At 36.7% G+C, this 25794-nt stretch overlaps 1 protein-coding gene across 6 annotated transcripts in view; it reads left to right on the top strand.

The window, feature by feature from the left end:
* Positions 1 to 25794, top strand: part of SMG1 (SMG1 nonsense mediated mRNA decay associated PI3K related kinase) — a 101246-nt gene that overhangs the window by 9647 nt on the left and 65805 nt on the right. For 2 of the 6 annotated variants that reach the window (XM_069570213.1, XM_069570212.1), the window contains exons 2-7: positions 14606 to 14664; positions 17905 to 18068; positions 18589 to 18744; positions 20950 to 21086; positions 22174 to 22232; positions 23416 to 23629. In XM_069570213.1, coding sequence (XP_069426314.1) covers positions 14615 to 14664; positions 17905 to 18068; positions 18589 to 18744; positions 20950 to 21086; positions 22174 to 22232; positions 23416 to 23629 — 780 coding nt within the window. In that variant the 5' untranslated portion in view covers positions 14606 to 14614. The remainder of the gene's footprint in view (positions 1 to 14605; positions 14665 to 17904; positions 18069 to 18588; positions 18745 to 20949; positions 21087 to 22173; positions 22233 to 23415; positions 23630 to 25794) is intronic. The other 4 variants (XM_069570214.1, XM_069570215.1, XM_069570210.1 and 1 more) reach the window with 3 other exon arrangements.

Raw genomic sequence — 25794 nt, 5'->3', positions numbered from 1 at the left:
CTAAATTATGCTGTATCTTTTTTTTTAAAAATTAGGAATGGCATTACTTTTTTTCCTTTATCTTTTTTAATCAATAAAGAACCTTGACAGTGCTCTTATAGGTCCTCGAGAAAGTTATTATAGGCTCTGCAGTGGCTGAATTATATGTATATTTATGCAGATTAAAAAAATGTTAAGCTTAGTATTTAGTATATATTTATTTTGAGGTGGTATCTATATTAATACCTTTCTGCCGATTAGTCAAGAGGCTTCAATAGTAAGCATGTCTTGGTCAATATAGTGATATATTTTAGTTTTTCTCCATATTTGACAGCAGTGACAACAATTTTATTTTTTTTACTGCTGAAGTTCTTTGAATTAAAAAACTTCCCTCTTACTTAAATTGGAAAATTTTCTTTTTAGTATTTTAATCTGATTTTAAAAGATGTGTGTATATTGTGTGTGTAATTGGAATTTTAATTTTCAACTTGTAATATTTAGTTCTTTGAAACAACTCATGACTCTTTGATATTTCCGTTTCTTGAAGGTCTTCATAGTTTATATTCCTGATAACATGAGACCTGGAACCCTTGTCTGAATTGTATAACTTTATTCCTAGTCCCTTTGCTTTGATTCTAATGCTGAAAATTCAAACTCATTGCCCTAATGACAGTGTATGTTGACTTCCTGCGATTTGTCAGAAATTAAGCAGAAAAATCTATTAATATGAAGAAAGATGTCAGGCTTTTTTCTGTCCTCTGTATAATGGGACTCTTCTGATTAGATGACTAAAAAGAGTCAAAGATGATTACCAGTATCACACAGTATGTTAAAGATGAATTAATACGTATTTAATCAGAAAGAAAGTACATCCTGGATTTTCTTTTCTAAAAAGATTGATTTTCTTGCTGTCCTTCTATTCTTTTGATAAAAGTAAAGTGAAAATGGTTTACCAAAAGTAAGATAATGAAACTTGGGATATAGTGTCATTAGTCTGGTTTATAGAGAAATCTACCTTGAGGCACTGTTTGTATTGTTTTTGTAGGACTTGAGTTAGACTTTTGACTGTTAGAAATGATAAATTGTCCTTATTTGAAATATTGAGATCATTTTAATATATGGTATCTTGTTTCTTTTTTTGAAAATACTGGAATTAAAGATAAATTTGTGCTTAATAAAGATTGTGTCCTTTTATTTACTTAAAGTGGCCCATCTTGCATAGCTTCTATAATGCTAGTATTCCTTGTGTTTTTATTGTAATCTTATTGAAGATATAAAACTTATACTACAGTGCTCTTCTCTCCCCTCTTTTAGTCTATTTAAAAATCCACTTGTTGTCTTAATACAGTTACATTGGAGGAGTTAAAAATAGAACGAGAGTGTTTTAGATTCTTCTCTAAGATATATTTGCTTTTAAGAATGTGTGCATTTTTAGTTTTTTTTCTTTACAAATATTTGTCTTGAGAGGCTGGTGTCATGAAAACAGCAGTGTCCTAAGCATGAGAAGATAGAGGTCTTTTGTACTGACATTACCAGCTGTCCCTCAGGAGGTAATTCTTGCTTTTCCTAAGATAATAGGGTTGTGTGGGGTAAAAATAAAGTTTGGGAAATTACTTTCAAAACTATCAAGTACTGTACAAATGATACTTATGTTGCCACATCTGAATCAAATTAAGAATTTTAAAGAAAGTCCCTCTTTTTATTGCTTCCTCAAAGAGTTTTAGAATTGACTACACAAATGTACCTAGACTCAAGTTCAAATTTCATTTTTCTCTTCTAATACTCTTAAGTACCACAATGTGTATATGTATGTGTAGTTACTTATAAAAATTTCACAAAGGGCATTTATGTCAAGCCTCACAGAGGTTATATGACTAGAAGCTCATATAATTGTTAAATTTGTTATTTTCCTCTATATCTTATAAGTCACACTGTTAGAATTTGATACCAATTGAAACTGTGGGCCAGCAAAAATAATCTAATCTTTGTGACCACATTTACTGTAGAGAAGGTGCAATGGAATTAAATACAGGTGGGGTAGGTTAGAAGGTAGTTTGTACCTTACTTAACTTTCATTATACAGTTGGAATTTAAGAACTAATTCTTTAAGAACATCAGTTGAATGCTGCATTGTGTTTCTCTCCCCTATTCTAGTATGTATGCATGTTTGATTTAAAGGGATTGGGGGAATCCTGAAAAGGGTTGACTCTGCCAGTGTAATAGTTTGAAGTATGTACAAAAAAAGAAGGACCATATATATCATCTAAACAGATATGAATTAATGAAATTTTGTATCATTATATAATGTATATACTATATTAAGCTATCATGAAATTTTGGTACTGTTTTAAATTATGGCACTATAAATTTACTCAGAATGGGTCAATGCTCTCTCCTAGGGAACTTCATATCTAAAAACTGATTTTTTTCTATCATTGTAAGGTTTTTATTTTATACCACTTAAATCAATCTGATACATGTGTGTTTAGTGTAAAATATACTAGAAGAAAAAGATAGAGTTTGTATAGGCTTTTTGAGTTTGTATAGGCCTTTTGAGTTTAAAGTGGCTTAAGTGATGATTTTGAACTGTTTCATAGCTTTCTCAAACTTATGGCTACTTTAAATACCTCAGTGTATTTCTGGCTCCTGCTGAGCACAGTGGGAGCAGTGTTTCCTGGCTCTTCTTGATTGCTGCTTACTAGTATGTTTCAGTAACTACCCCAAACTGACTTCATTTAATAAATATTTCTGCAGTTGAAAGAATAATGTGGTTTTTGTGAAAAGTGTCTCCATTTTCCAATTATTTGATTTAGGAGTCCATGTTTTTTGAGATATATCTGTGAGACCTTCTTATTTGTTTATATTTAAGTAGGGGAGGATACTTAAACATAAACTTAACACTCCAGCATTCAAAAAACAATGTAGGGAGGATACTTAAACATAAACTTAAATCTCAGCATTGAAAATATTGAGATTATGGCATCCAGTCCCATCACTTCATGGCAAATAGATGGGGAAACAGTGGAAACAGTGGCAGACTTAATTTTCTTGGGCTCCAGAATCACTGCAGATGGTGATTCCAACCATGAAATTAAAAGACACTAGCTCCTTGGAAGAAAAGCTAGGCAGCTTAGAAGAGAAACCTAGACAGCATATTACAAAGCAGAGACTTTACTGACAAAGGTCCGTCTAGTCAGAGCTGTGGTTTTTCCAGTAGTCAGGTGTGGGTGTGAGAGTTGGACCATAAAGAAGGCTGAGCCCTGAAGAATTGATGCTTTTAAACTGTGGTGTTGGGGAAGACTCTTGAGAGTCTCCTGGACTGCACGGAGATCAAACCAATCAATCCTAAAGGAAATCAGTGCTGAATATTCATTGGAAGGACTGATACTGAAGCTCTAATACTTTGACCACCTGATGTGAAGAGCTGACTCATTGGAAAAGACCCTGATGCTGGGAAAGACTGAAGGCAGGAGAAAGGGATGACAGAGGACAAGATGGTTGGATGGCATCACCGACTCAATGGACATGAGTTTGAGTAAGCTCTGGGGGATGGTGAAGGACAGGGAAGCCTGGCGTGCTGCAGTCCATGGAGTCACGACACGATTGAGTGACTGAGTCGGACACGATTGAGTGACTGAACAACAAAGGAAAGGATGTGGCTGTTTCAGGAACAGCTCTGAAAAAGAAGTTCCAGTGTTTAGGTAGGAGGGTTTACCATACATATTTTATCACTGATTACAGGTAGTATGTTTCTTTACCAATTTGGTGTTAATAGTGTATTTCCTACCCCAGGATACCTAAGACGATAGGTCCTAGAGGAGTTACTGGAGATGTTGAAAGGAATCAGGGTCCATTTAAAAATCCAGTTGCTGTCTTAGTATAGTTGTGTTGGTAAAGTTAAAAGTAAAACCAAGAAGTTTAGGTTTCTCTTAGGTGTATTTATTTTTTAAGAGGGTTGGAGTGGGGGGGGTCACATGTCTAATTTGAGAATGCACTAAAGATGTTTCTGGTAATACCTCTGTTGAAAATCATGTGTGGAATATGAAATTCAGTGTCTTTTCCATGCTTGCCACTATATTTGAGATATGTGGTGTATGTTAAGAGGTGCATGTTAGAATATTGCTCTTTTGTTGCCCAAATCCTTGAGTATGCCCAGGACTTGTAGGGTATACCATACCATTATGGCAATAGAGCCTAACTCGATAATAGTTTTCTTAAAAAATACCTTTGTCGATTGCATAATATTTATGTTTTCTTAAAAGCAGAGACATTACTTTGCCAACAAAAGTCTGTCTAGTCAAGGCTATGGTTTTTCCAGTAGTCATATATGGATGTGAGAGTTGGACTATAAAGAAAGCTGAGCGCCGAAGAATTGATGACCAGTCCATCCTAAAGGAGATCAGTCCTGAATATTCTTTGGAAGGACTTATGTTGAAGCTGAAACTTCAATACTTTGGCCACCTCATGTGAAGTACTGACTCATTGGAAAAGATCCTGGTCTGGTAAAGATTGAAGGCAGGAGGAGAAGGGGACAACAGAGGATGAAGTGGTTGGATGGCATCACTGACTCAATGGACAGAAGTTTGAGTAAACTCCGGGAGTTGGTGATGGATAGGGAAGCCTGGTATGCTGCAGTCCATGGGGTTGCAAAGAGTTGGATACGGCTGAGTGACTGAACTGAACTGTGTTTTCTTAATATGTTATGAGTGATTTTTGGCAATCACATCATTTTTCTTGACGTGTAAAAAAAAAAAGTGATGATTAACATTTCTTATAAAACACTCTGCCTTTTCATTGATTAGAGTCCTAATCTGGTTTCAAGACTTTTCCTTTTAGGATTCCTTTAGTGTTTATCTCTTGGTGGTGGTGTAGTCGCTTAGTCGTGTCTGACTCTTGCGACCCTATGGACTGTAGCCTGCCAGGCTCCTCTGTCCATAGGAATTCTCCAGGCAAGAATACTGGAGTGGGCTGCCATTTCCTTCTCCAGTGATCCTTAATCTTCTCTATCCTCAAGGGTTATGTTTGGCATTTAGTTGAAGAGTTTGGGTGGGGATGAGGGGGTGGGACATGTTTCTTTGTAGACTTTCAGTCTTTTTGTCTTATTCTACTAGGGAGGTCATGGAGTAAGAGATTTCCTTTCAATCTTGGCAATTTCCCAGGCTGAATGGGATGTTTCTAAAGTACTTCCAGGACTTGCTGACAAAAGAGAAAGATAAGCAATGCAAAAATGGTAGCTGAAGCAGAGTTTTATTTAAGGCTGTAAACCAACATGTGTTAAAAATAAACTTGAGAGTAAGTCAAATTAATATGGTGCTTTAGATTCGGGAGCCTTCAGGTGACCAATTATTTAGCATTAACAAAATTTTTTTTTGTTAAATACCGAGAATTGAATTCATATTTGTATTGAAGATTAAAAGCATATCAGATTTTATTGCTATCAGTATTTTTAATGCCCAGTAAGATATGAATTTATGCCAGAAGAAGTACATAATACTTAACAAACTTAAAATAGATTAGAAGTGGATTGCCTGCCTCTATCTCAAGCAGTGATTTTTCTGATTTTGCTCGCCATGGTGCTTTGACGCTTGTGTCAAAAATTGATGCTTTTGAATTGTGGTGTTGGAGAAGACTCTTGAGAGTCTCTTGGACTGCAGGGAGATCAAACCAGTCACTCCTAAAGGAAATCAGTCCTGAATATTCATTGGAAGGACTGATGGTGAAGCTGAAACTCCAATACTTTGGCCACCTGATGAGAAGAACTGACTCATTGGAAAAGACCCTGGTGCTGGGAAAGATTGAAGGCAAGAGGAGAAGGGAACGTCAGAGGATGAAATGGTTGGATGGCATCACCGACTTGATGGAGATAAGTTTGAGCAAGCTCTGGGAGTTGGTGATGGACAGGGCAGCCTGGTATGCTGCAGTCTGTGGGGTCACAAAGAGTCAGATACGACTAGGCGACTGAACTGAGTGCTTTGACTCTTAAAAAATTTTTTTTGAAAATGAGTAGGCAATATGAGTAGGTTTCTTTCTGTATCCTGCCTAGGTTAATCCTTCCCGAGCTTAAAGTTCAGACAGTAAGAGAAGTTTAGTTAGTGCTGTATACTATCTGCATTCCTCAAAACAACTCTAGGGCATGTAAATTATATCTCAATAAGTCAAACATAAAGGAAATAGTGTATTTCTTTACAGTAAAGGTATAAAAATAAGTAAAAGACCATCGGGCTTCCCAGGTGACACAGTGGTAAAGAATCTGGTAAATTCTTTACTGTTTGGTAAATTCAGACACTAACAGTCTTTGATTTCACTGGAGAGTATCCAGTGTTACATTTTTGCTTTTCCATTGAAGAAGAAGAAGAAGTGAAGTCACTCAGTTGTGTCTGACTCTTTGCAACCCCATGGACTGTAGCCTACCAGGCTCTTCAGTCCATGGGATTTTCCAGGCAAGAGTACTGGAGTGGGTTGCCATGTCCTTCTCCAAGGGATCTTCCCGACCCAGGGATTGAACCTGAGTCTCCCGCATTGTAGGCAGACGCTTTACCCTCTGAGCTACCGGGGAAGCCCCATTGAAAATGACTACTAAATTTGGTAGGCAATGAAAAACATGAAATATCAAATTATTAAAAATCAGTGGCCTTTTGTGTGCTCAGTTGCTCAGTGGTGTCTGATTCTGTGTGACCCCATGGACTGGAGCCTACCAGGCTCCTCTGTCCATGGAATTTTCTAGTCAAGGATACTGGAGTGGGTTGCCATTTCCTCCTCCAGGGGATCTTCCCAACCCAGGGATGAAACCCACATCTCTTTTATCTCCTGCATTGGGAGGTGGATTCTTTACCACTGTGCCACCTGGGAAGCCTGATGGTCTTTTACTTATTTTTATATCTTTAAAGAAGTATGTAAAGAAAATACTGTAAAGAAAAAAAAAATGACCACCACAGTCAAGCTATCAATAGTTCCATCATCCCCTCCACCCTGCACCCCCAAGTTTCCTTGTTCCCTTTTATAGTCAACTTCTCCTAGTCCTTGATAACGACTGGTCTCCCCGCCCCTCCCCCATAATTTTGTCTTTTCAAGAATGTTATAAATAAGTTTTGAAAAAATTGTGGTAAAATACACATAACCTTCACCATTTTCCAATTCATTGGTATTAAGTACATTCACAGTGTGTGCAGCTGTGACCAACATCTAGTTCCAGAGCTTCTTGTCACCCCAGATTGAAACCCAGTACCAATTAAGCAGTCACTCCCAATTTTCCCCTCTTCCCAGCCCCTTGCAACCACAAATCTACTTTCTTTATGGATTTGTCTATTCTGGATATGTCATATAAATGGAATCATGTAATATGTAGCCTTTTATCTCAGACCTCTTTGACTTAGTATAACATTTTCAAGGGTCATCCATGTTGTAGTAGGTATGGCTGAGTAATCTTCCATTGTATAGATTTACACATTTTGTTTATCCATTCATTGTTTGATGTGTATTTGAGTTTCTGCCTTTTTGCTACTGTAAATAGTGTTGTGGTGGACATTGATGTGTAAGTTTTTGTTTGAACGTTTTTCAGTTCTTTGGGGCATATACTTGGGAGTCAGTTGGAGTCAATTTGCTGAATCATGTGATAGTTCTCTGTTTAACTCTTTGAGGAAATGCCAAACTGTTTCTGACGTGGTTTCTAGCATTTTACATTCTCATAAGTAATGTATGGGGGCTCCAAATTTTCCAGCTCTCACAACATTAGTTATTTACCATTAACAGATTTTTTTGCTCTTCTAATGGGTGCTTTCTCTCTGTTGTTTTGATTTGCATTTTCCTCCAGGTGGCGCTAGTGTTAAAAGAACCCACTTTCCAATGCAGGAGGCATAAGAGGCTTGGTTTTGATCCCTGGATCAGGAAGATCCCCTGGAGAAGGGAATGGCAACCCACTCCAGTGTTCTTGCCTGGGAAATTTCGACAGAGAAGCCTGGTGGTCTACCGCCCGTAGGGTCGCAAAGAGTCAGACACAATTGAAGTGATTTAGCACGCATTTGCCAGTGAAATTGAGCAAGTTTTCATGTGCTAATTGGCCATATGTATATCTTTGGAGACGTGTATCTATTCAGGTCTTTTGCCCATTTTTAAATTTGAATGTTTTCTTGCTTAGTTATAGGAGTTCTTTGTATACTAGACTCTTTAAGAGATACATGATTTGCAGGTATTTTCTCTGGTTTTGTGAGTGGTCTTTTCACTTGATAGTATGCTTTGCACAAAAATGAGACTTGTAATATGCATATTAAGTAGATTTTAAAAATTTAGAATTCATTTAAATGAATTACTGAATCCATCCCTTTCTGTTACTGGGTTCTTTTTTGTGTTACAAGACAAAGTTTTTGCTTAAATAATCATGATGGATTTTGATCCAAGGCCATCTTCTAGTTTCGCTCCACTCTCCTTGCAGCATCATGCTGTTCTCCTTTCCCTATGGAAGGTGTGTGGTGTTAGATAATATTGTACATCTGCCTTCAATGCTGACATCTCAAACTAGTGAACAAATTGAAGCTAGTATTGAACTACTAAAGTGCAAGCTAGTGTGATACTCTAAGTGCTGTAAGAGTTTAAAGAAAGTACTGAATCATAGGATTTTTTTCTCTCTCAAATCACAGAATATTTTATATTCTTAATTGGAATTTATACTAACAGTTCTTTTCTTTCTAGATTGTAAATTCTTAGAGGGTTGGGATTATCTTATTTAGTTCATCTTTTGGAGTTATTACTCTTAATTAGTGCTCTTGTAGAAAATAACCAAGAAAACATTGTTGATTTTTAATAGAATATATAGGAGAGGGAGTATGGGTTCTAGGTTGAATCTTGAAGAAAAATTAGTGTTGGGTTAAGTTAGGGGACTGCACTCTAGAGTAAAGAGAAAGACCTTGATTGTGAGAAGAGGCAGTCATAGGAAATAATTTTTTGCTCTCTAGGCAATGGGAATACAGGGATAAGCAACACTGACAGGCTCCTGCCCTTCTGGACTTTACAGTCTCCTGGCAGAACACAGTTAAATAAGCTGCTCCAATGGTGTAAGAGTTAAGGAACTGTTAGGTTTCGGGTAGTACTTACGTAACAGGGATTCCTAGTCAGCGTCAGGGGAATCAGAAACTTTGCAAAGGAAAGCTATAGCTTAAAGGACGTTGAGAGATTAATGAGGGCCAAGGAGAAGGCTGTTCCATGCAGACAGGCTTAGCAAGGTGGACGGGGCACTGAAAGAATGGGATGAGTGGGGCACAGAAGGTAAAAGCGTTACGACAGTGTGGAGAGTTAGCTGAAGAGGGAAGTAAGGACCGTAAGATGAAGATGGCAGTGGGAGGACAAACGTTTGTGTTTTATTAGAATTGTCTTTGTTGTAAGTGGGGAGAAATGGAATAGAGGTGAGAACTAGAGGTGGAAAACATACTATTAGGTAGGTGTAAATGTAATTACAGTTGCAGACTGTGAATTTTAAATCATTATAACTAGGCTCAGACACATCTTTATTTACCAAAATAGGAACCATTGCAATCAACACGTTTTTGCCAATGAGAAATGTTTGTTTATTCCTGTAGTGTTAAAATTTGGGATTTGATGAACTCTTGGAAAGCATTTTCTGCCTCCTGCTGGTTGTGGAAACATTTTCCCTGCAAAAAGTTGTTGAGATGCTTGAAGAAAGTGGTAGTTGGTTGGTGAGAGGTTAGGTGAAGATGGCGGATGAGGCAAAACCTCATAGCCTAATTCATTCAACGTTTGAAGTGTTGGTTGTGCAACATGCGGTCAGATGTGATGGAGAAGAAGTGGATCCTTTCTGTTGCCCGATGCTGGCTGCAGGCGTTGCGGTATTTGGTGCATCTCATCAATTTGCTGAGTGTACTCTCAGATACAATGGTTTTGCTGGGATTCAGAAAACTGTAGTGGATCACACTTGCAGCAGACCACCAAGCGGTGACCATGACATTTTTTGGTTCATGTTTGGCTTTGGAAAGTGCTTTGGAGCTTTCTCTAGGTTCAGCCACTAAGCAGGTCATTGCTGGTTGTCGTATAAAATCCACTTTGCATCACACGTCCCAATCCGATTGAGAAATGGTTCATTGTTGCGTAGAATAAAAGATGACACTTCAAAATGACAGTTTTAAAAAAATCTTTGGTCAGCTTATGCGACACCCACTTATTGAGCTTTTTCACCTTTCCAATTTGCTTCAAATGCCAATGACCGTAGAATGGTCAATGTTGAGTTCTTTGGCAACTTCTTGTGTAGTTGTAAGAGGATGAGCTTTGATGATTTTCTGAGTGGTTCTTTGTCAACTTCTGGTGGCTGGCCATTGCACTTTTCCTCTTCAAGGCTCTGGTCTCCTTTGCAAAAGTTTTGAACCACCACTGCACTATTTGTTCATTAGCAGTTCCTGGGCCAAATGTGTTGATGTTGGGATGCCTCCGCTGCTTTATGGCACATTTTGAACTCGAATAAGAAAATCACTTGGATTTGCTTTTTGTCTAACATCATTTCCCTAGTCTAAAATAAGTATAAACAGCTAGTTTGTGTCTACTTTGGCCACTTGATGCGAAGTACTGGCTCATTGGAAAAGACCCTGACGCTGGGAAAGATTGAAGGCAGGAGGAGAAGGGGATGACAGAGGATGAGATGATTGGATGGCATCACCGACTTGATGGACATGAGTTTGAGCAAGTTCCGGGAGTTGTTGATGGACTGGGAAGCCTGGTGTGCTGCAGTCCGTGGGGTTGCAAAGACTCAGACATGACTGAACAACTGAACTGAGCTGAAACAGCTAATATTAAGTCATTAGCAAAAAATCATAAAGCGAGAAATATGCTTTAAAATGATGTATAACATAACTACATTTAAGAATGTTTTCCAATATCAAATGGCCAAGTTCAACAATGTGAAACTACAATTTCTTTTGCACCAGTGTAATATGTCTGTTTGACCAAATAGTGCCATTTGTTGGAAAATGCCCACATTTATTAAAGTGGGAGTTCTGGGAAGAAACGAGCCAGTTGTTGTGTTTGAAGCATTAGAACATTAAAAGTGCTTTTTTTGTTTTGTTTTGTTAAATACTTGGGTATATAGGTCTAGATCTCAGAGTGCACATCTTTGATGGAGGCCTAGATTTGGAAATCAGTGTCATGCAGGTGATAAGTATTGCCATCAGCATAGTTTGCAGAAGGGATGAATAGAAGGCCTGTGGTCAAGCTTTGAGAAATTCCAAGGCTTAGTGGTTTGGTAGAAGAGGCTGAGTAAGCCTTCAGAGGTGCCTGAAAAAGCAGAAGTGGAAAGGTAGGAAGAAATACAGAATATAACATCCTATAAGCCAACGGAAGGAAAGAATCTAGTTACTTTGAATTATCAGGATCTGACCCTGGGTTATTGTAAGGATTTTTAAAAGAAGTTTTCATTCAGCCCACTTCATTCCTCTCTAAGGCACCTTTGTGCAGGCTATAGCCTGATCAGCCCTGCTCAGCAGCCTTGTGAAAGCCTGCTTTGAGAGGATGAGTAAGGAGCAACCTGAAATATATCTTGCTTTTAGCAACCTGGAGGTCTTAGTTGGTTTTGCCAAAAGTGATAGAAGTTGGATTGGTGTAGACAGAGGAGCTAATAGAGGTAAAGAAATAATATGGGGAGGAGAGACGATTCTGTTTGATTGCAAAGAGCAAAGGCAAATTGGTTGGTTGGAGGGATGTGGGATTGATGGGGTTTTTCTGTGTGTGTGTGTGTATGTGTTTTTAATTTGTTTTTATATTTTTAAGTGGGAGATATTAGAAAATTTTACATGTTTAAGAAGATTCAGTTTGGTGGAAAAGGTAGAGTCCACAGGAGAAAGATTATTTGAAAAGTTACGAGAAGGTAGAAATAGATGGAATCCCATAAAGTTCTAGAGTTGGGTGCCTATGTGTTATTGTCTCTTTATTTTTCCTCTTGGTCAAGTAGAGAGAATGTTAGAGAAGTAAGGAGAGAGGGAGTAGGGAATTTAGGAGAGTGTTTGGAATCTGAAGAGAATGGGGAACAGATAGTGCCTGTGGAAGATGAAAGAACCTAGGAATGTGGTACTTACTGATGGATGATGGGTAATTGATAATTGGATATATGCAGGATTAGGATTTTGCCAGGTAGGTGTGAGGGAAATAGTAAGGGAAGTTAAAGGAAGAGTTATTGAAATGAAAGACCATGCAATCTAAACTGATTAAAGAAGGAAGTTCAAAAGAAGGTACTTGGATTGAGAAAAGTAGAGAAAGTCACAGGAGTTAAAGTTACTAAAAACCTTTATAGTGGTACAGAGGAAATGTGAATAGCTAATTAGCTGTGCTGCTTTAGGTCACTCATGGAATCTTTATCAGCGGTGGGACTGGGGGAAAGAGAAAGGTGCAGAAAGTTTGACAGCTGTTTTGGAAAAGTAGAGAACCCCAGCCAGGGAGTCATGGGCAGCACTGAAGACTGTTGCAGGCAGAGAGCTACACAGGAGTGGCGTATTCAACAACGTTTACACTGAAGACAGAGCGTAGATGCATGTGAAGCAAAGGCTGAACTCTAATGGGCACCCCCGTAGTTACTCACTTTCTTCTTTTTGGTTAATATGGTTTAGAGGTCTGTCAAATAGATGGTGTTTGAGATTCCTTGGAAGGGATATAAACTATATTGAAGTTGAAAACTATGTTTTACTAAAGATATTACATAAAACCAAAATTTACAATCTTTTAAATTTTTTATTAGAGTATATTCAATGATTTTAAGTATAGATACAGAGTTACAAGGAACATGTCCATAAGACCACCCTTCTTCTGATAGCAGTTGCAAGTTTGGGGGTCCTCTAGACCACCCTTGGGTTGGATAATTCGCTAGAAGGGCTTAAAGACTCGTTGAAAGCTGTTATACTCATGGTTGCAATTTATTGCAGCTAAAGGATACAGATTAAAATCAACCAAGGGTAAAGGTACATAGGGCAGAGTCTCAGTTACTTCCAAACTCAGAGCTTCTCCCTGTTTCCTGGTATTGATTTGTGATAATACATATGGAATGTTACCAAACATGGAAGCCCAGCCCAACCTTGGTGTCCAGAGTTCTCATGGGGTCCATGATCAATTGCCCACATGCATGAACTTAGGTTTTCAGCCCTACTAAAGGTTGAGTTAATCCATGTGATTCAAAGGCCTCACCATAAATCCCATAGTTTTACCTTCTGGTATGACCCAAAGTTTCCAGGGGGACAGGGACACTCTTATTAGGCATTAAATTCCAAGTGTTTAGACTTCTTCCAGCAGTTGAGGGGTAAGCTCAGCCCTCTCTTTGGGCAAGGTGAAATTCTTTACACTTTTATGACAGTATTTAAATATATTTTTGTATTTTGAGACTGCAAAAACTAATTAAGGTTTGATTGATATTAAAAGTTGATTACTAAAGAACCCATAAATAGGTAATTAAAATTTGGTATTTAATACTTAATTCTTATTAAGTACCTAAGGACGTTTCATCAAGAAATATTAACTGTTAATATTTCATTATAGTAAAACTGAGGTAAACTCATTTATAATTTTTCATTTTGGCATGATGGTTCAATTCTGTTTTATTAAATTTGAACTTACTATTTTCTCCTGTGGCATTTCATATAATGAAGTCCCTGAGCCTCCCAACTTAATTTTTTAGCCACAGATTCATATTTCAGAGCATTGTTTCTCATGTGAAAGTGTGATGTACTCAAGTCTCAGAGTTATGCATAGTTTCATCTTTTCTCTCACACTTTTTTGAAAGTATGTCTGAATCCAGGTGAGTAAGAGACATCACAGGGATAACCTTGAATTTATTTTTAAAAGGTAAATTTTTGGTGCTATGAACTGTTAGTATGAAAAACAGCGTATTCTGCAACTTCTTGGTGATAGTGATGCTCTCTGTCTCTGAGTGCCACTGCTTCAGAGAACTAACGCATTCCCACCTCAGTGGCTTTAGTGCAGATCTCATTTCCTATTTGATCCTCACTACAAATTAGATCTCACCATTCGAGTGAAGTCCCTTAATAAGCCGAGTTAACAGCAACTTGAAGCAATGTCATGCTTGTTCTGGTGGCACCACTAGGTGTGGTGTTTGCATCAAGTCATTTTGGGGTGCTTTATGGAGATGTTTTCTGATAGAGAATTCCCTGACTTCACCTTTCCAGGCTGATTTCCGCCCCCTCCTTAGTTGCTTTTCATGATGCTCACAAGAACTGGACTATAGAACCACATTTAGGTGTGACATACTGGCCCTAACACTCGGTAGGTTGTTGATGTGAGATCTCAGGGCTGGGGTCAGTGAAAATGAATAATCTCTCTGATTTATTACATTTTCTGTATATTGATAATAGGTAACTAAAATGAGTGGTAACTGTATTTGCATGTGATTTGTATGTTATAGTTAACATTTAAATTCTCTTTGGTTCTAAAAATTTTTTTGCTGCCACCTCAAGCCTCTGTCCTCTAAGGCAGAGTGTGGCATTCCGTTTGTTTTTGCTTCAGCATATGAACCCTAGAAGGCCACAGTGCAACTAAAAGCACCTAACCCATGAGTGATATTTGCTTCATGTTTGGAAAACAAATGTTTTAACCCAGTGTCCTCACTAATATTGTAACTACTGTCTTACAGATTGACTTGATGCAAAAACATCACAAAGGCTCCATATTATACAGTATGCGATTTTTGAGGTATGAGCTTTAGAAACTTACCTCTCATGTGGCATGTGCATCAGGCTTTAACTTCAGTTTAATCATTCTGGGGAATTTATGCGTTTCTTTTTTTTTTCCCTCTCTCTCTCCATAATATTTTTAGAGTATTAAAAGGGCTGTGGAGGTATTTTGGGGTCCTAGCTAGGATACTTAGTCTTAACAAATACATTTTCTTTTATCACTAAATTGAGATACTAATTCTGGCAGATGATAGTTTTTTCAGCCCTTACAACTAGCTTAACATTTATGCCTGCCTCTTTGAGATCAATCTGCATTTTCTTTTTAGTGCCCTTTGATTGCCTCATTTTAAGTGCTTATTTCCATTCTTAACAGTTTTCTATTTATTGGACTGGGATGATCTTGTTGATGCTAACTGCCTGATACTGACTTTTTGAGAACTAAGCTGTCTAGATCTTACAAAAAGAAAGATTTCATATAAATGCTGAACCATTTTGTGTCTTTGGGTTCAGAATATCTATAACTTGCATTCTGGCTAGTAGTTTGATCAGTTTCTATTAAAAGAACCTGGAAACCAGGGAGTTTTCTGAGACAGTAGTTCTACTCTAGTGAATTATTCATTATATTTCCGAAAACTCAAATTCTGGGGAGAAAAGTCTCTGTGTTTATTTGTGTATATACTCTGTGTATATACTAATGAGATTTTATTTCTAACAGATTGAGAGATTTGTTCTGTTTTTTTGTTTGTTTAGTTTTATATGATTCCTAAGTAGAAATGGATTTCTTTTCTTGGTAGGAGTAGATGGCTTAATTTTTTCAATGAAGAAGTTAAAATCAGTTTTTGTATACTGGGTATAAAAAACTTGTTTCGATTGTATTCATATGTTCATTAATGATTAATATTTATCTGTTACACTGGAAACCTTGACTATATTTAGTATTATGGACCTACTGACTTTGAGTGTACCTTGTAAGCTAAGTATTTAAGAACTTGATATCTTTCATAAGTCTTATAAAAACATCACATAATCTATAGGTATTATCCCCATTTTATGCAACAGACATCAGAGGCTTTAAGTTAACTTCCTTGTGCAGAGTCACATGTACCTTTCCAGTGCTGGAGCTAAGATTTGAGCCTAGATCTTTTTTTAACCCATATTCTCTATTACTTTGTGTTTACTGCTGTATCACCAGAAAAAGATACAAATATCTAACTCTTCATAGTAAGAGTAGTGTATGTAATCTATATTAAGCATAATGGACACTAGAAACCCAGAGTATTTTAATATTTATTTAAATATTGATAAGACTTTAATTGTCTTGATGTTTCAGAATTGTTTTATTAATTCATTTGCTAACAGTTTGGTTTTCGAGGTTGTGTTAGGTGCCATACATACAGACAAGTTTAAAGTATGCCCAAATCATTAAAGCTTATAGATTCTCTTATTTTTCAATTCCCTTTTAGAAATGGTATGTTACAGTTTATTATAGGTGCTCATTGAGTATGCTACTTTTAGATACATGGGGTAGGTCATTATGTAAGTTTTAAGGAGTTCTTATGCTTCATTTAGTGGTAAAGGCATTTAAATGCTTGTAGACTTACTACACTTAGAAAATATCCTCATACATTTTTTAAAAATTCATAGATTTTATTTTTTCATATGTTGGAAGTTCTAAGCTTTGTTGAGTGAACTCTGAATGTTTGAAGAATATCCTGCATTAAGGAACCTTAGTTATATGTTTAGTTAGTGTGCTAGCGTTACGAATTTTTAGAAAGTTTCAGATTCAGAGCCTTTAGGAATAATTTAGACTTGTGTGCCATGGAGGTGTCCAATTTTAATTGAACCTGTTTGTCTGCATTCTGTAGTAACAATGGTTGCAGTAGGTTCAGATCAGGATGTCTGAGCCTATGCAACTTTTTCATATTTAGTATTCTTGTGCGTGGGGACAAGGAAAGGATGATAAACTCCAGATAAAATACACAGACACTGTGTCCTTTTTTATACATGGGGAGGGGAATGGGGTTGAGAAACAGCTAAGTTTCTGCTCTTGCCAGTGTCCTTAATATCCCCAGATAATGTCACCAAAAAATTATGGTGCAGAAGGTGTTTTAGTAAGTGCCATAAGAATGATTTTTTTTTTCCCCAAGAAGGTTATTCCTCTCCGAAGAAATATCAGTATTAGAGGAGCATTTTTCTTCATATTTTTCGTATGTTGCCATGATACCTTATTTCTTGGTAGTTGATTGAAGAAAGAATAAGGTTCATGAGAAATTATAGAGTTTAGCTTCCCATTTTACTGATAGGGCCATTGTGGCATAGAGATGATCCTTAGATAAGCATACTGATTTTACCTTGGGGCTGTGCCACTTGTTTATTAATATCCAGATATCTGGGATTATTCTAGGTAGCATTTGAATTTTAAATAGATTATTGACTGCAGCCTTCAACTTTATTGGATTCCTTAGATGCCTTGCTTTTATTTTCCTTACTTTTTATAATTTTAATAGATTTTTAAAAATTGACTCAGTCTTTATTATTAATAGATATCGCTTATATAAAGAATATCTATTAATAATGAGGTCCTTAGTATTACCTACCATACATTAAAATAATCTTATTTTTCAGCTGTGTTCTTTCCTAATATCCTACTGAGCATGCTTTCAGATTTCGTGCTGTAATCTATTTTGCCACCAAATAATCAAGTTACGAATTTAGGTGAGAGAGACAGAGTACCACATTGCTGTTAGGCAGTAGTTTAAAAATAATTTGGTTACACTTTGTTCCTGCCTGACATGTTGCCAGTGTTTTTTATTTTTATGACTGAGAAGAGTAATTTTCCACTGGTTAACCTTCTTATGAGAGAAGGCGATTTAGAAACAACTATTCCTTTTATCAAGTTACGTGTAAAGCACCCCGGACCACCATGGTGACCAGCTACCTCAGTTTTCCTGGGACTAAGGGAGTTCATAGGATATGGAACTTTTCGGTGCTAAAACCAGTTTAGGTGTTGAGTTGGCCACCCTATTCCTGGAAGTTATTCATATTTCTGAATGAATCTTTAGATAGTAGAAGGGACTGAAAAGCTGGTGTTGCTCCCATTGACAGTCTCTTCCTAGCTGAAAGACTTCTTACTAGATGTTGGAGTGCTTTTGTATAATAGCAATGAGGAGATAGAGGCTTGTATAGAAGACAGATTTACGATTTGGGTTATCAAAATGTGTTTTTAAAGATGTAACTTTATACCCTTCTCTCTTTGCAGAACTGATAGTGCATCAGCCGACCCAGATAATTTAAAATACTCTTCATCCAGAGATAGGGGTGGGTCTTCCTCTTATGGACTGCAGCCTTCAAATTCAGCTGTGGTGTCTCGGCAAAGGCATGATGATACCAGAATCCATGCTGACATACAGAATGACGAAAAGGGTATACATTATATATTTCCTTGTTGCCAGAGGCATGCTTGTGTGTGTGTGTGTGTGTGTGTTTTAACCTACCTACTTCTCCTTTTCCTCCTCCTTCCCTTTCTTTCCCTCTCTCCCCTTCTTTTCTTCTAATATGTTTAAAATATAATTATTAAACACAGTGCTGTTCTTGAAACATTTTTTTGAAAGTTTATCCCTTAATTATAAATTTAAATATACTTTTTACACATGCAGTAAAATACATAAGCACAATTTTCTTGCCCCCAAAATACAGTATTATCACTGAGGCTAAAGTCTTTCCTGACTACTGTCTCTCCTCTGGACTTCTAAAAAGTTTTCAAGTGCAGAATCTGATCTTCCACTGAAGATAACAAAATGAAATCAAGGCATGCATCACAGAGAAAGAATAGAAGCAAAGGCTGGTTGAGCTGCAGATTGAGTCAGAAGGACCTGAACTATCAGGAACTGATGGAATGAAACAAAGAGCCCGTTGAAATAACGTAAATGTTGCTGTTTTTTAGGTGGCTACAGTGTCAATGGAGGATCTGGGGAAAATACTTATGGTCGGAAGTCGTTGGGGCAAGAGCTGAGGGTTAACAATGTGACCAGCCCTGAGTTTACCAGTATTCAGCATGGCAGTCGTGCGTTAGCCATCAAAGACATGAGGAAATCACAGGGTAAGACTGGGTGACCTGGGACCATTGCACATGCCTCCACTGAGACATCTCCTAAATGCCTCGTCTCATGCCAGTGCCTTGCACATCTGTGGCTTGGTCAGCTTACTGAGATGAGAAACATGTGATGGTGATAATTATTTGCATTCTTTTTCCTCTCAACCGCTCCCTAACGTAAATTTCTACTAGAAAGGTTTTTAATACTTTTAAAAAGAATTCTCTTAAAATTAGACTGGATAAGATTTTTAAGAAAGGGTTTTCCTGCTTACAGTAGATATTGAACATATAGTGTCCAATAGACTCTTCTGCAGCAGGTCCTTCAACTCAAGGGTGAGGGAGGCCCCTAGAGTTCGAGAGTTCTGTTTAACTCTAGTGAAGGGACTGGGCCCTTTTCTAAAGTTAAACACACAGTTACTGCTGCTTGCTTTATAACACAAGCCTCACCGAATGGGTCAAGTGTCTTGAACATTCATAGGATTAGAGGTAATGGTCTTTTTTCCGAAAGAGAAATTTATTTTATTGATAAAGCTGATTAAGAAGTCAAGATTTCTGATTTATACTCTTTGTTGGATATAATTACTGTTTGGACCTTTACTTTATAACCATTTTTTCCCAATGAGGAGTGTGTGTGTGTGTTGTGTGTCTTGGTGAACATTTTTGTATAGAGGTTTTTTATTTTGCATGCAGCTTTAAAAAAAAGAAGTGATTTCTTTTAGGTAAATTTTTCTAACGTGGAATGACTAAGTCATAGGCTGAAATGTCTCTTAAAAGTATTTGAAGTCTTTTTTTTATTTTTCATTGTTCAAATTTTTTTAAATTTAAATTTATTTGTTTTAATTGGAGGCTAATTACTTTACAGTAGTATTTGAAGTCTTAAGAGTTAGGTATGGTAGAGTTAGGAAGTGACTCTAAAGCTAATTTAGTCTAGCTCCCCCTCGCAGGCTCAGAGTTATACAGTTTGCTAGTGGCAGCGTTGTAAATACAGCCTAGATTTCTTGACTAGTAACCTGAAGACATTTTAGCAGTCATCCTTGCTGACTCTATAGGCTTAGGCTTTTTAAAAAACCTTCCTTCTCTCAGATGTTACAATTTCTTTTATTATCACTTTTCCTTTCATTCCTTAGAAGTGGAACTGTCAGACTGTTTAATGTGGTTTGTGTTAATGTACATTCATTAGTTATGGTAAATTGCACAGTTGAAAATATAAAGAAAAATTTAACACTTTATTTAAAGCCATCTTGGTTAGTAGTATTCAACATTGTTTGAGCATTCCTGCTTGTTCTTGTCATTAAAAAAGGGAAGAAAAGTTTTGATTTGCCACTTCGCTTGTGGCAGCATGCCTTTCACAAGGTAGGTGGTAATTAGACATTGTTGAACTGAATGTGTGATTGCAGTTCACCAAAACTTTGTCCTAGGAAACTGATGATGTAACAAGAGGCTCCCTTCCAGTGTGAGACCTAGGTGAGAAAGAGAAGCATGTAATCTCTTTCTGGCTAATAGTGACTTTATCTCTACACCTGTTGAAGTTTCTTACCTGTGCTCTCTACCTGGATGTTGAAAACAGTTTGGAACAGATCTGAAGAGAATCATTTCTAAGCCTTTCTTTTTTCTCTGTCAGTTGATTCTCTGGATTGAGGTGTCTGTGTAGGTTTATCTCTTTGGGGGGGGTCTCCTGTTGCCTGATAGTCTGCTGGGGCTGGGTGTACAGTGATGAACAGAAGTGTTACGGCTGGGCTTCCCTGGTGGCTCAGTGGTAAAGAATCCACCTGCTAGTGCAGGAGACATGGATTTGATCCTTGGTCTGGTAAGATTCCACGTGCTGCGGAGCAACTAAGCCCTTGCACCACAGGTGCTGAGCCTGTGCTCCAGAGCCTGGGAGCTACAAGTACTGAGCCCATGTGGAGCCCACATGCCACAGCGACTGAAACCTGTGCCCCTAAAGCCCAGGCTCCACACTGAGAGGCCACTGTAATGAGAGGCCCACACGCACAGCTCAAGAGTCGCCTCTGTTCTCTGAAGCTAGAGAAAAAGCCCCTGTGAGAGCAAAGACCTAGCACAGCTAAAAATAAGTAGTTATAAAAAAAAGTGTTATAAGGCTTATGTTCATTGAGCTTTAATTGTCTGGTGGACTGTGATTGTTAATATACTTTAAAACATTTGGGCTCTTAAGTTGCTGTGCTGATTCATCCTCAGTGTTTATGTTCACAGAGCGATCGATGTCTTATTCTGATGAGTCTCGACTGTCGAATCTTCTTCGGAGGATCACCCGGGAAGATGACAGAGACCGAAGACTGGCTACTGTAAAGCAGTTGAAAGAATTTATTCAGCAACCAGAAAATAAGCTGGTCAGTATAGTATGTTTGGAAATATTGATCAGTTTTGCATATCCTTAGTACACTAGATAACGTTATCTGAAGTAGTTTAAGAAGGGAAAAGGTTTGCTTCTAAGGAAAAATAATAGGGAATTCCAGATTATTTGGCCTATATTATGATCATCTTGAACTTAATGCCCCTAATGTGTAATTTAGCCACAAATGTTGGATCCGTGTTGGTTCCTTCTGTGATAAAGTATTTTTGACCTTTTACATATTTATTCTGTTGTCCTTGGAACTTTTTTATTCTGTGTTCTGGGACAGAATATCTCTGTTTTCATAAGTTAAATTGGAGTAGGAGGTACATAATTTGCTCATGGGTAAGTTTGGCCAGGGATAAATAAATGGAAAAACTCTTTAAAGTACAGGAGGGAGTTCCCTGGTGGCCTAATGGTTGGTATTCTGAGCTTTCATTGCCTTGACCTGAGTTTAGTCCCTGGTTAGGGAACTGAGATTCTGCAAGCTAGCTGGCCTGGCCAGAAAAAAAGAATAAAGTATAGGAGCAGTTACAAATTTCTTTGCCATACAACTAAGTCTCCTACTGTTAAGAACATGATACACAACAGGAGACAGTTAATGAAAATGCTGTAGTGAGTCAAATGACATTTGGCTCAAATCAGGTTTCTTCCAGGCCCCCCTGCCTGATTTTATTATGAAAAATTTCAAATACACAGTAAATTGAAAGAATTTTACAGTGAATATCATAGCATCTAAATTCTGTCATTAGCACTTTAATACTTTATGACTTTATCATATATGTCTCTACCTCCTCTTCTGTCCATAAGTTTACCTTTTTGAAAATGCATTTCAGAGTAAATAAAAGAGTTGTTGGTTTTTTCCCCCATTGATGATCATGGCTGTATACTTCCTATGGGTAAATTTCTTTCAGAATCTGAACGGAAACTTATGACCCTCCTGATACAATTGGGACTTGGGAATAATAAGAAAAGTAAGGTGTGTAGTCCAGTTACAGTTTGGAGGGAACCAGAAGTAAGAAAAAGTACATAATGTTATTCTTAAAAGTATAGAAATGTGAAGTGTTTATTAATTTTTTTTTAAGGTGCTAGTTAAGCAGTTGGATAATATCTTGGCTGCTGTACATGATGTGCTTAATGAAAGGTAAGTAATTAAGAGAAATTTAAAAAGTATACAGGAAGATAAGCTTATTGACTTCATTTATAACATATTTAATGTTTCACTGGGTTCTCTTGCCATCTTTTTTTGTGTTAAGTATTTAAACCTTAATTATCACTGAAATAGAATCCAGGTAGGTTACAGTCTGTGGGGGTGCAAAGAGTGAGACAGGACTTAGCAAATGAGCACACGCACACACAAATGGAACCCACTTGAAAGGGAGAGCCATTCTTTATTTTAATTTGTCAACATGACTAAATAATTGAGCACTGACTTGTAGAATGACATAAACTCTGGATGTTAGCGTGAATGCATCCAGTTAACTTTTGTAAACTAGAGCATTTTGAAACTGCTTAGAGAGTAGAGGTGAAAGGGTGTGTCCTTTGGGCAACAGTGGATTCAAGCCACCCAGTCTCCAGGGCTGCTGGGGTTCCCCAGAGGTATACGGTCATTTCTTCATATGGTGATTCCCAAAGACTTGCAGTGTTGGAAAGCATCCAAAACTCATCTCAGTACGTCATCAATCTTACTGCTTTTGGATGGTTTTACTTTGTATACTCATTAATATAATACTTAAATCAGTGTTAATCTTCTAAGTTTATTATATTCAACTATTACTGTTCCCTATTTTATAGTCCTCAGATACTGAATATTACAAGGTATATAATTATTTGTATAGTAGTTTTATCTGATCCCTGGATTGGGAAGACCCCCCAGAGAAGGAAATTGCAACCCACTCCAGTATTCTTGCCTGGAAAATCCCATGGACGGAGGAGCCTGGCAAGCTACAGCCCACAGGGTCGCAAAGAGTTGGACACGACTGAGTGACTTCACTTTGTCTGATCATTTGTTGCTGCGTTTTTCTATGAATCAGTATAGTTTGAGATGGAATTTGAAGTCTGAATTTTAGTATATTTAAACCTTTTTTAAAAATTATTTGTAAATAATCGATTCTAAAATAAAAGTTAAAGTTTTAACAAATGTACTATAAGAGAGAGAAGATAGAATACTTAGAATGGATAAAACTTAAACCTTTTGTGTAGTCTGAATAAAAATTAAATCATATAACACATTCTGTTGTAAGATATGTTATTCTTGTCATCTTTGAAAGCTGAAGCCTCTTGTGTATTTTGTTTGTTTTGTTCTGTTTGCATTAAAATAAACACAGTAGCAAATTGCTTCAGGAGTTGAGACAGGAGGGAGCTTGTTGTCTTGGCCTTCTTTGTGCATCTCTGAGCTATGAGGCTGAGAAGATCTTCAAATGGATTTTTAGCAAATTTAGCTCATCTGCAAAAGATGAAGTTAAACTCCTCTACTTATGTGCCACCTACAAAGCACTAGAGACTGTAGGAGAAAAGAAAGCCTTTTCATCTGTAATGCAGGTAAGACTATGGAGGATGGGGGAGTGATGATGTGCTTGGGAAGAATGGTGTCTTTAACACATCTTTGGTGGAGTGCTTGAAGAAAGGAATCTTAGGGTAGGGGTTATCTACTGATAGTACATGTAATGTAAATAAAATTCCTCTTTCTGAATTTGAGTAAAGAATATAAAGAATACACTTTATAGGTAGATTTAAAATAAGTTACTTAAAATTATATGTCTTCACTTTTTAGAAGCTTTCTTTTGAATTTGCCTAGTACTAGAATCATTTACAGATTTAGACACTGGAGCTGCATGAGGAAAGCCAGGTCAAAGGGGGCTTCATGTTTTTTGAGGGAGATAAAAATTAAACATCACAACTTACTTTGTTTTTTTTTTAAGGTTTGATAATATGTTAAAAATTATTATTCCAAGTTATATAAAATAATTGTGTGTCTGAATTATTAAAAGATGATTCCCAATTTAATTTCGAGCCAAGTTATAAGTAATTAAATTTTTGTTGTTTAAAAATTTAGAATTTGATGGTTTTGTAATATTTAATGTCTTTATTTTTCCTTTTCCTAAAAAGTTGATCTTATGTTTTATTTTGGCCAATTAGTAAAAAAAACAAATGTGAGAAATCTATTCTGTCTTAAAATTTTTATTTTCCCTTAATTGTAGAGGTTATGAAAAGAATTTGGGGAAAGATTTAGAAAATTATTTGTAACTAACGAGCATAACACCAAATTTGACTTATTCTGCATACAGTTTATATAGTGGATGTTTCCCCAGTTATTTATTTTGAAAAAATTTAAATCCACAGGAAAACAGATTGGTTAGTACAGTAAACACCTATATATCTTTTACCTAGGTTTGTCACTTATTAATATTTTGCTCCAGTTGTTTTTACACACATGCACACACAGACATGATTTTTTTGTTGAAGCATTTGAAAATAAATTACATCATGATGATTTACCCTGTGATACTTGAGCATACATATACATCTCCAGAGATTAAGGCTAATCTTCTATATAACAACAATATTATAATCATACCTAAGAAAATTAGTTCTGTTGCATGATAAAATCCATGTTCAAATCGTGCTATTGCCACTGAGATGTCTTTTGTCTTACCCAAGATTCCATCAAGATTCATGTTTTTGAGGAATCTTTAATCTCTTGAAGATGGTGGTGTGCCTCTTTAATCTTTCTTTAAGCGTAACAATTTGCTGCACTTTTTTTGTCCCCCTTCTTTTGTAGAGAATGTTCTACCTCTTGGGCTTGTCTGATTATTCCTTTCTGGTTAGATTCAGTTCACACAGCTTGGTCATGAATACTTCATGGGTTCATACTTAGCTTTGTGTCACGCTAGCAGGTACATAACTTGAGGTTCACATACCTCTTAGATGAAGAGTTTCATTGCTTAGTTAAGGTGAAGACCAACCAGAGTTTTTCTTTGTGAAGGCTTGTTTTTCTCCCTTTGTAATTAGTCAGTAATCTGTACATAACGCCATGAGACCTTCTGAATATCCTGTTTTTCATAATATTTAACTCGATTTTAGCATTCATTCGTATGCTGTGCATTGTATAGATTATAGTACTAGCTGTTGCAAAATTGTGGTTTTCTCATTCTAGCATTTTTTCTATATTTATAATATAATTCTTTTGTAGAGAAGAGCCTTCGTTTTGGGGAAAGAATGGGTTTTAACAAAAAATTCAGCTGCAAAATATTCTATAAGTTGTATGCCATGTGTTTATTTAATATATATGTACACATGTATAGTGGTAACATGATATGTCATTCTTGTGTTGGAGCCATGCTGATCTTCTCTAAATCATTCCAGTCTGAAGCAACTGTTTATATCTTAAAGTATAAACTATACAACATTTTTGCTCTATCTTTTGAATTTTTAAATCATGCATCTTAGTTTTTGTTCTTGAAATTTTAATCACACCCATAACATTGAAGAAAGCACTTAGTAACAGAGTAAACATGTTACTTAGAAATATGTTAACAGATACTAAAGAAGGGAAAAACAGTATTTTTTTTCAGCCTTTAATATCTTAGTGGATTGAAATGTTTTCGAATATTTTGGAAACTAAAACTGCAGAGTTTATTTCCTCTGATGTCATAGTCAGTTTTGGCTATGTCACTATTAAATAATGAACCTAATTTGCTTGTTTC

The sequence above is a fragment of the Ovis canadensis genome, chromosome 24, assembly GCF_042477335.2.
Source record: "Ovis canadensis isolate MfBH-ARS-UI-01 breed Bighorn chromosome 24, ARS-UI_OviCan_v2, whole genome shotgun sequence".
Lineage (NCBI taxonomy): Eukaryota > Metazoa > Chordata > Mammalia > Artiodactyla > Bovidae > Ovis > Ovis canadensis.
This window is presented reverse-complemented; position numbering and strand designations above follow the sequence as displayed.